Raw genomic sequence first — 10,537 nt, forward strand, 5'->3', positions numbered from 1 at the left:
GACGAATTTCATTGCAAGACCGACACGTACTACCAGAACTCTTTTTCGCTGTTCTGCCGAGCCCCAAAGAATAACAAGTCAGATGCAAACAGAGCGTCGTGCTACCGCTGCAAGAGCGGCTACTGCACATGGAAATACGTACACGTGCATATACGCAGCATCTTGTCTGCAGACCGTACACTTTTCTTTTAATGCAGATGAGTTACCAAGTGCAGCGATAGGGGATCCCCTTTCCGTCTGGGACGGTCATTCTCCTTCTTAAAAAAAACGTCTTTAAAGATGCCCGGCGACACCAACGAAGTGGGTGCAAAAATGCTGGCATGTGTTGGGGGTCACGCCGCAGTCCCTTGCTGAAAAGCGGCCGTGTTGTTTTCCTCTTGCATGCGTTTGAGCGACTGGAATTGGGGGGCTTTTCCTGTCCACAGACGGCTAAAATGGAAACCGTTTTTGTTCGTTTGAAAGACGTCCTGACCTTTCGCGTATATGACACGCCTTTTTGGGAAGGTCTTTTAGGAGGTCCGAAGAAACTTGCCCTACACGGCCGCCGGCGCTCAGGTAGTGCTCTCGTGTGTCTCCTCTCCCAGGACCGACTTTCGTCTTTGGCCTGACGCGTTTCTCTTCTGCACGTTGTTGGTCCGTGTTCGTGCCCCTCTCCCCACTGGAGTTCTTTTTCCTAAGAAGAAACGAGCTTTGCCCCTGCCCCGTAGTTCTTTGTCGTTGTGGCGAAAGTGTCGTTTTCCAGAGGGTTCAGCGCCGCTCTGCACAGCCGTTGCCTTCTGCTTTTTTTTCGACTACTTGCCTCCACCACGTTTGCCATCGTCTCTGACACAGTTCTCCTTTTCGCCGACTCCATCTTTCAAGTTCCCCCTCCAGCGTCGTACCCCCGTCGCTCGCGGACGAAGTCCCGTTGCTCGACTAACGCTTTCCGTCCGTCGCGTCCCTTCCTCTCTTCTCTTCATTTGAAGAAAATGCCTGCCCCTGCTGCGAGCGGCGCTGCCGCCGTTCTCTCAAAAGATATCGCACGGTCCTTCCGGTGGATGCAGGCGTTTGCTGCCGTGAAGGGGAAGCCGACAGCGGGATCGTGCGCGGCGGGAACTGCGGTGGTTAACCCCGAAGACCCGACCAAGGTGACCCTCAAGGGGCGGTACACGAACTTCTCTCTGCAGCACATTTGGGAGAAGTACGACTATTTGCAGACACACTTGCTGTTGAGAGAATGCATGCTCTCTCAGGTTGCGAAAAACCCCCGCCTCCTGGACCCGGAAATCAACGCTGGCCTCACACCGACTGTGTTCATGCGCGTGCCGCCAGAGACCCAGGATCCAGAGACGCAGGCAAAGGCGGCGCCTCAAAAGGGACAGGCCAATTAAGTCGAAATACAATGTCGTGTGAGCCTGAGAATACGGACGTTTGCGAGGCGGGACCAGATGCGTTTATTCGCTTGGGTATGCAGATATAGGCGTATATGCAACAGTGTGTACACTCGCACCTGTCTGTGTGGCTTCACTCGTGAAGTAGACGCGCAGTTCAAGCCTTGACATGCTCTTTCGGAGACTGCCTCTTCGCTTACATCCAGCAATATTGTTGCATAGCTCGTGCATGCATGCGAATCCTCGTGGTGAAACGCAGCTCCGGAGGACACAAAGCAGTGAGGGTATTTAGGATGCCCGGAACTGCATAGAGTGTGTGTTTCGAGAAACGCTTCATTTCGAGTGCTTTATCCATTCGCTTGCTTCACCCATCACCACAGGGGAATTGGCGAATGCCAATGCCACAGAAAACTCATCGCCGAAAAAGCGGGTCTACGACCTCTTGGTTGCTAGAAAATGCCCCGGCGACTGGTGTGGCATCGTGCACTACACAGGCGGGTCTGCTGGCAACTCTTATGTGACACTATCGTCCATGGCAAGACGGGGTACGTACAGCTTAGCTTATTAGAATATGTGTATATGATAGTCGTACTAGAAACACGTGCACAAAATGCTGAGATCTGTTCTCAAGAAGCTATCCGCGCTGTCAATTGCCCTCCTAGTAGAGTAACGCCAGGAGAGAAGCTTCAAAGTAGTCTCGCTTAGTTTTGGGAAGCGCTTCTCCTCGAGGCTGGATTCATGTACACGTTTTTTGGGAACTCCAGGTTTTTTCCAGGTTCCCTTTCATCACCAGCCTCGGGCAAGAGGTATTACATCGCGCAAAAATGACGTGCATTCACAACTGAACCGTACCGGGATCGCTTTCTTGTATCGTCGCAGACACACAAGAATGAGTCCAAGACACACTGTATTGTTTCACTTCGAAGAACGCAACTTGTTTAGAACGAAGAAACGCGAGGCTGATGCTTCTGTCGTGCGGCAGACGTCACGGAATTCTCAATGGTCTGTAGCACTGTTTTGAGGCGGAAAGGTAGCCTAGTCTGAGGTATTGCATTTCTGTCGACTCCACTGCCTTGTTCGCTCAAAAAGGAATCCGTCAAACGGGGCAGCGACGTGTACAGATGCCTCGCGTCCTCCACATCTGACTCCATTATTGGATTCGCAGTTCCGCTTCGCCGGAAGATGATGAGTGCCGGCATGTCCAGAGCGCGAGAGTGAGTCAAAGAAAATGCACGGTACATTCTATTTCCCGTGACGTGTGACTAAATGTGGTGAGTTACTTAGAACTGCGTAGAGTGTCAGCATAGTCATTTCTGTGAATACCTCGCGGGAGGGGTACCTGGGATGACATCGCTGCGGCAGCCTGGGGGAAGTGGAACTGAAGTTGTGTCGGCGGAAATAATTTCAGCAGCGATCTACATTGCTTTACCGTCGGGAGGAACCACGCACGAAGTTACAAGTTTACCAGTTGTCGATGAACTGCCGAGTACTTTTGGCGCGTTGTGCGCTGACGAAAACTCCGTGCAGCCTCTAGGTTGTGCACTGTTGCTCGGCTTCTATTTCAGCTGAATCCGCGGGAACTACCAACTCCCAAAACCGTGTATATGCTATCCAGTGTAAAGTCTTTTAACATTTAGCTGCCATCGGCGGCTGCTTTACGGGTAAGGAAAAACGCTGAAGTCAGCACAGTTGTAAAGCCAGACTGGAGTGCCGAAGCAAATGCCCCTTCCTCTCAGTGAATCTACGCTCCCGTTAGCCACGTTGGCATACTGACGCGAACGAGCTACTCACCACAGTTGATGTTTGCTTAGTTGAAGAATAAGTTGAGGGATGTAATGGAGACTCGCAGTTTCCAGTTCTTGCAGACGCCTAGCTTAGATGTACAGGCCTTGACTATGTCCGCGCCTGATGTCCTCTCGTGATAATTGAGGACTGTGACAACTCCAGGCCTTCCAAAGTCTCTCATTGCCCGTCAAGACCATGAGCCAGCAGCTACCACGTAACCACCTCATCGTTTACTCGTTGTCCGGCTCTATTTTAGACGACCTTCTTGTGACGACAAGACCTTTTCGGCAGGACTGCACTCTAGAGACGCATTCTTTCAAAGCGTCCTTTGAGGACGTCGTACACATCAGTCTTCCTCCCCTGTCGCAAGTCGACAAATGTACAAGAGAAACCGGCTGTTAACACTGATTTGCACTGGGTGAATCGTTGCTTTAAACCGGTGATGGTATGACACAGCGGAAGTTTGCTGTTCTGAAGACAGACTGCTACACTAGCAGCACTCTTTCCATATTGCCACTTCCTAGATTCGTCACTTCATATAGCGATCGACTGGTAGGCGGTGTGGAACACTGCCGTATATGTACACGTGACTGGAGAGGTACCCTCCTGACATTACGCACTTGCGCCATGTTGCCACTACCGCCATTTTTTTGTTTCTTCGAGGGCCCAGAACAGGACTGTTCGCTTACCAACAGTCTGTTGGGTTTTTAAAGGGCCCACATCACCTTTGTCACTTACGCGGTTTTTCTAGCTGAGGAAACATCGTGTGTCCCAGCACGCGTTCTGAGACGTAAGACTAACTGCTACAGGCATCAGCGACAGAACAGCGCGAGCAGCGTTCTCTGCAGGCCGCTCAAGTTGACGGACATTGGCCAGCACACTTTTGGGAACAAAGTGATGAGTCTGTGAGAAAATGTGGGGCTTGCTGCTGGGTTTCCGTTCGTTTCTGTGATTCCAGTTCACATTTTTCAGGAGGAATGCTTGGTTTCGGTGACTCGGGCGCTGCGTTCTGTCTCTGGACGGGGTGCCTTTTTGCCCGGATATACGGCGGGCGGTGTTTCTCCCAAGAAGTGCATGCTGTCTGGAAAAGACGGCCGAGAGACTGATGGACAAGAGGAGGGAGGGGAGGGACACCGCAGCAGAAACTCGGGGAGTCGCTTTACAGTGAATACTTGCGAAAATGAGTTACGCGCTACGGACGAGTAGGAATAGCGCGGAAGAGTTCAACTTGGTCAACAGAGCTCAATCCTGGCGACAAGGAGCCGTCCGTGTTGTCGTGTGAAGTAGAGAAGCGTTTGACGATTTGGTCATTCCGGCGCCGACACTGCTTTCTTTCTCCCGGCCGTTATTTCTTTTCGCTTCTCCCTCTTGAGCGAGAAACACCGCTTTTCGTGCGGACGTTCTTCATCCTTTTTTTTCCACTTCGTCTCTTACCTTCTCTGCGCCCAAGACGTCTCTCAGCTTCCCCGAAACCACACGTTTCCCCGACTCCTGTCTCTCGCGGGCTTTCTGTCCCTGCCGCAACGTTTTCCGTCCACGCGATCTGCTTACTACGAATTCTTTCCATCGTGTGTGTACGCACTCCGCTATTCCCGGTCACTCCACCGTTCCCTGTGTCCGTTTCCTCTTAGATCTCAACTCCCTGGCAATCTCCTTGCCACCGCTGTAACTGGCGTCAACTCCGCATTCCACCACTCGTTCCATGACCCGCTATCTTCTTTCTGAAACTCTCTGTACAGCGCTCCTCTGCATTCCCGTCCTTTTCCGGACCGTAAGGCGTCTTCAAGGACTCTGTCACACATCGACGTCGAACTGTCCCCCTTCCGCCACTGTTCCAGACATCCCACGAAGCTCTGCCGTTGCAGCTAAAGGCCGAGTTGTCGATTCTGCGGGAACGCGACAGTGGCGTCCAGCAAACCGCAACACGGTGTGTGTACTCCCGAGCAGCAGTAGGGCAGAAGCAGTGCGTCGGCACTGTGTCGCACCGTTCTCGGCACTTGTTTCTGTTTGATGTGGGGTCCAGTCCATCGGGCGTCTCCCTGCGTCCTCGCCTACTCATGTCCCTCCCCTTTCCGGTCCGTTCCACTAAAATTGGCTCTTTTCGCTTGGCTGTTTTCTGTCGTGGATGCTCCGTTCGACCCGTGAGCGGTTTGAGGAGACCAGCGATTGTTCCGTGTTCTTGGCGTCAAGTTCCCATTTCGATTTCAGGTTTTCTTTCCCCCACGGCTCATACGTCCTCCCCACAGCTCCATTCGCTTACCCCACCACAGCGTTGCTTCGACACCGTTCCCTCGCTTGCACTTCAAGGTCAACGCATCCGCGCGTCTCTGAGAGTAAGCCGACAAGCAGCGTCCACGGAGTCTTCCTGTTCCGCAACAACACCGGCCTCCATCCGCGTTTCCACTTTCGAGCTCGGGACGAGTTCCCAGTCTTCACTGATCGATCACGTTTGTTGCCAGGCGTATTTCCTACGACACCACGAGGCTTCGAGACCTCCCTCACCTTTGGTCGTTCCTCTTCTCTCGTCGCTTCGCCTCTCTCCGCTGCGGCCTGGGTTCCAGGTGTCTGGACAGCCGCTGTGTCATCGAGAACTCCTTTTCAAACTCTTTTTTGGGATCTCTTCGCTCCGACGTTCTGTGCACTTTCCTTCATTCTGCTTTCCCCGCCCCCCGTCCTTCCAAGTTCCAGTCTCCGCTTTCATCCCACCGCGACCCCCAGCTTTCCCTGCATCTGTTTGCTCGCAAAATCGACCTCGCGTATCGTCGACAGCCCACGTTGAGTTCCCCAACACGCAGCCATCATCTCTTCCCCCTCGTCTCGTTCCTCTCTATTTCCTCCTTCTCCGCTCGTTCCATTCTGTTCGTTTCTCTCGTTTCTTTTGTTTGACCAAGATGGCTCCGCCGCGCCCGACCGCGGATGCAGGGGCACCGCCTGCGACAGTCGCGCCAGCAGCTCGAGGTCTGTCCGGCGGACCTTCCTACGCGGCGTCTCAGGAGCCTGAGTCGTCTCAGAACGTCGCCCGGTACTACGCCGATGTGAATCTGCACAAGCCGCGCGAGTACTGGGACTACGAGAACTTTGTGATTCGGTGGGGGGTGCCTGACGGCTACGAAGTCGTGAGGAAGCTCGGTCGCGGCAAGTACAGCGAAGTCTTTGAAGGACTGCGTGTCGGACCGCCGTCGGCGACAGCCTTGGCTCTCGCTGGGGCCTCTCCGAGCGGCAGCGGGAACTCGGCGTCTGTTACGTCGCTCCCTTCTCTGAACAGCGTCGGAAGCAGCAACAGCTTCGTTTCAACCTCGTCGTGCTCGCAACCGGTTCGCGCGGCCTCCGCCAGCTCCGCGGGGACAACGGCCGGCGAAGCAGCTCGCCTTGGGTTCGAAGGCGAGAAGTGCGTGGTGAAGATTTTGAAGCCTGTCAAGAAGAAGAAGATCCGCAGAGAGGTGAAGATTCTGCAGAACCTCTGTGGCGGCCCCAACATCATTCGCCTCCTCGACGTCGTCAAAGACCCGGCCAGCCGAACTCCAGCTCTGGTAAGCGAAGGCGGAGACGCGGAGGACGATGTATTTTTCGAACTGGCGAAGGTCACCGAAAGAGAAGACACCAACGTTTTGGCGATGTAGGAAGCGAGAGGAGGCGCGCTCCTTTTTTTTTACATGCTCGATTACTGGGGGACGCGCTTCGTGGTGCACACATGGTCGTTTGTTTTGGAGAGACAACGACTTCCCGTTTTCTCCCTTTCGTGTCTCGTCGCTCTCTTTTTGGCGTTTCATCGGGGCTCTTCTCCGCAAGATGTTTGTTACCGAGCTTTCGTTTTCAGTCTTTCTTGGTTGCCCTGCCATCCAGGTTTTTGAACACATCAACAATCAAGATTTCAAGACTCTCTATCCGACGCTCACCGACTACGACATTCGTTACTACATCTTCCAGATTCTTAAGGTAACGGTTCAGACCCTGTCTCCGTCTGCAGGACGGCGATGGTGCTGTCAAACCTCTTCTTTCAAATGTATTTCACACGAAACATAGTAGTCGCATTCTTGACCTGTAGCAGCTCTTCAGTCTCCTTGAGCTCTTCGATTGCGTCTGCTCCCTCCTCGCTTCTCTTCACGCTTTCTTCCCTTTCCACTTTTTCTTCTCTCATCCCTACAAAACACGCGTATCGGATGCACACTTGCCTTCGGATGGCTTAAAAACATGCACCACCCGTACAAACGCAGTATATTTATGTATATATATATATATATATATGTTTATATGTATTGGTATGTGCGTCTCTGCCGCACATGCCACTATGGCTGCAAGGATGTGTATAAGCCTATACACACATATGTACATATATATATATATATTTATTTATTTATTTATACATACGCGTGTCGCATTTCTGTTGTCATTTTCTTTGTTTTTTCAGGCACTGGACTACTGCCACAGCCAAGGAATCATGCACCGAGATGTGAAACCTCACAACGTTATGATCGACCATTCGAAGCGCGAGCTGCGACTTATCGACTGGGGTCTTGCGGAGTTCTATCACCCAGGCCGCGAATACAACGTTCGTGTAAGGAAATTTAGGAGGTTCTGGACAAAATTCACTCGCATTTTCAAAATAGGAAACGCATCTGCATATTAGTGCCTGCTCACATCTACGTGGGTATCTGTATTTTGGCTTCTCCACCCAGGATATACATGGTCTATGAAGAGCGGGTGAGACTCCGCGTTTTTTGTCTGAGGGTCTTCCTTCTGTATGCACTTTTACAGCATTGCGTTTTCGGTTTTGCATCTCCGGCACACGCTCTCTCTGATACACGTTTCGCATGCAAAGAACAGTTTCTATTCTCTTTTCTGTCGGGACTTTTATCGTCTTTATCTATCTATCTATCTATCTATCTATCTATCAAGGTTTATGCCCTGTCGCGTGTGTGTTTGAGATGGCTTTCTGCCTGTGCATACGTGTACTGGATCAAAGCTGTGGCGAGTGATCTGTTCGCGTTTTTTTTTATTTTTTTGTTTTTCGCAGGTGGCGTCGCGCTACTACAAGGGTCCTGAGCTGTTGGTGGATCTCCAGGTGTACGACTACTCGCTCGACATGTGGAGTTTGGGGTGCATGCTGGCAGGCTTGGTGAGGCAAGAAGTCTTTTTTTTCTCAACGCTTAGAGTTTTCGCTCTTCTCCCGACTCGCGGCGCCTCTCCATTTCTTTTTTAGCCTCGTTATCTTTTTCTGCGTCTCTCTTCTTGTTTTCACATCCCGTCTGTTTTCGCCAGCTCTGCGTCGGGGTGTGCCTGCTTGCGTTTCTGCCAACGGGAAGCTCTTTCTTACCAGCTCTTTCGATGAATGCTTCTCTCTCTGTCTGTCCAGGTTTTCCGGAAAGAGCCGTTTTTCTACGGCCATGACAACTGCGACCAACTCGTTAAAATCGCGAAGGTGCTCGGTGAGTCTCGCCTGTAAAACGTTCTCCCTCAACGCCTTTTCACACGGGTCCGGGGGAGTTGCCAAATCCTTTTCTCGCCATCGGCTGAGTCTCTGTTCGTCTCCCTGGGTGGTTGGACTTCTCGTCGAGGGAGCCTGTGACAGCTCTTCCAGATAGTCGTCCCCACAAGCAAATCGGTGCATGCATGTGCGGCTCTGTCCTGGAAAACATGCAGCGCCAGGTTTGCTTTCTAGTCGTCTCCAACGAGTTACAGACACGAACTCAATGTAAAAAATATGCTAGTATATATATATATATATATATATGCCTATATACATGGATCGACTTCGTATACTTCTGTATACGTACTGATGTCAATCTGGAAATGCATACATACATCCGCCTGCTTAGACGTATATATATGCGTGAATCCATGAACATACATGCACGTGTCTTCCCACCCGTGGGTTCCTTTACACGTGTGCATATATATATATATATATATATATATGTATATACATATGTACGTATACATACATGTATACATACATACATATAAGCGTATATGTATGCATTTGTGTATTTGTGTAAGTGTTCATGTGTATTTTGTGCTGTCGTGAGGCCTGTTTTCCGTGTATTCAGGAACGGATAGCTTGTTCGACTACTTGGAGAAGTACAACCTCGAGTTGGAGTCGCACTTTACTTCCCTGTTGGGGAAGCATACGCGGAAGCCGTGGAGCCGCTTCGTGAACTCAGAAAACCAACACTTGGCTTGCGCAGACGCCATCGACCTCATCGACAAAATGCTCATCTACGATCACTGCCAACGAATTCTCCCCAAAGAGGCCATGAACCATCCCTACTTCCGACCCGTGCTGGTACGCACTCATCTACACACAGATACACAGACGTGTACAAATATACATCAATATCAACATATACATATATATATATATATATTTGTATATTTTTTACGTGTTTAAATACACAAAAAACAAATACGTTTTTGCATGTATGTACATGCACAGATACAAGTATAAATAAATAAATATATGTATATACAGGAATATATATATATATATGTATATATTTGCATATGTATATACACTGCATCTGTGTTTGCATGTGTAGATATATTCGTTCTTGAATTGGTCTCTGTCTCTGCCGTCTCGCTGTTTTTGCTGTCTCTTTTTTTGTCGTTTTTCCCTTGGGAAAGCATTCTCACGGAAGCTGCAGGACGAGGCGCATTAAAGTCAAAGGACCTTTACATTTAAATACGTATAGGCACCCATGTACATACAAATACCTGTGCACAAATATACATGCACATCTATCTATCTGTATCTATATATATGTATGTATATGTATATATATATATATATGTATATATATATATGTATATATATATGTATATATATATATATATGTATATATATGTATATATATGCATATGTGTATATTTGTCTACAGCTGTGTTTTTCAGTGTTGAGTGGCGACGCGTGTGGCATTTGTTGCATGCAGGAAGAAGAGCAACAGAAGGCAGCGAACCTTTCGGCGTCGAGCGTGAAAGCCTGAGACCTTTTTCATGGAATTTTTTTTATGATCGACCGGAGGGGACTTTTTGCTTGCGGTCGCGTTGCGACGTTCGCGCTTGGTCCGTCTCAGAGCGGCCGGTCTGTGTATTCGAAGGCTGTTCATCATATATGCGACATCTCGAGTGCAGAGATGCTGTAGGTGTGTATTTGTGTACAGAACGTTCATGGGTGTCTCTTTTCTGCAGAAACTTGTGCCATGTGGAGCCTTGTTGTTTCTCTGGGGCTTCTGTCGTGGTGGCCTTCATTTTCTCAAACAGAACGTGATTTCTTCGGTGTCTGTCTCCGTCTTTCTCTCGCGTAAACGCAAAACGTTCTGCGCACAACTGGCGACGAGTGCGGCAAAACACTCGGCAAGAAAAAACCAACGTTTCTGTACCCGTCC

The 10,537-nt window shown here is 50.1% G+C and overlaps 2 protein-coding genes across 2 annotated transcripts; both read left to right on the forward strand.

Annotated features, from left to right (window-relative positions):
- The first annotated feature begins 443 nt into the window (after positions 1-443).
- TGME49_263080 (hypothetical protein) lies at positions 444-2,477 on the forward strand. Its single transcript, XM_002365367.2, has one exon. The coding sequence runs from the start codon at positions 969-971 to the stop codon at positions 1,368-1,370; it is 402 nt and encodes a 133-aa protein (XP_002365408.1). The 5' UTR covers positions 444-968; the 3' UTR covers positions 1,371-2,477.
- A 1,839-nt stretch (positions 2,478-4,316) lies between these two features.
- On the forward strand, positions 4,317-10,184 carry TGME49_263070 (CMGC kinase, CK2 family). The gene is made up of 8 exons (XM_002365366.1): positions 4,317-5,488; positions 6,047-6,685; positions 6,999-7,091; positions 7,564-7,710; positions 8,170-8,271; positions 8,509-8,581; positions 9,203-9,438; positions 10,082-10,184. Exons 1-8 carry the CDS (start codon positions 5,213-5,215, stop codon positions 10,133-10,135), a joined length of 1,620 nt encoding a protein of 539 aa, XP_002365407.1. The 5' UTR covers positions 4,317-5,212; the 3' UTR covers positions 10,136-10,184.
- The last annotated feature ends 353 nt before the right edge of the window (positions 10,185-10,537 follow it).

The sequence above is a fragment of the Toxoplasma gondii genome, chromosome VIIb (assembly GCF_000006565.2).
Source record: "Toxoplasma gondii ME49 chromosome VIIb, whole genome shotgun sequence".
In the NCBI taxonomy this organism is placed as follows: Eukaryota; Apicomplexa; class Conoidasida; order Eucoccidiorida; family Sarcocystidae; genus Toxoplasma; species Toxoplasma gondii.

Excerpts from the sequence above, each read along its gene's own strand:
- TGME49_263080 (XM_002365367.2), top strand. The coding sequence starts at position 969 with ATGCCTGCCCCTGCTGCGAGCGGCGCTGCCGCCGTTCTCTCAAAAGAT.
- TGME49_263070 (XM_002365366.1), top strand. The coding sequence starts at position 5,213 with ATGTCCCTCCCCTTTCCGGTCCGTTCCACTAAAATTGGCTCTTTTCGC. Across the intron at positions 5,489-6,046 it reads GCATCCGCGCGTCTCTGAGA|ATGGCTCCGCCGCGCCCGAC; the intron begins GTAAGCCGACAA and ends TGTTTGACCAAG. Across the intron at positions 6,686-6,998 it reads CCAGCCGAACTCCAGCTCTG|GTTTTTGAACACATCAACAA; the intron begins GTAAGCGAAGGC and ends CCTGCCATCCAG.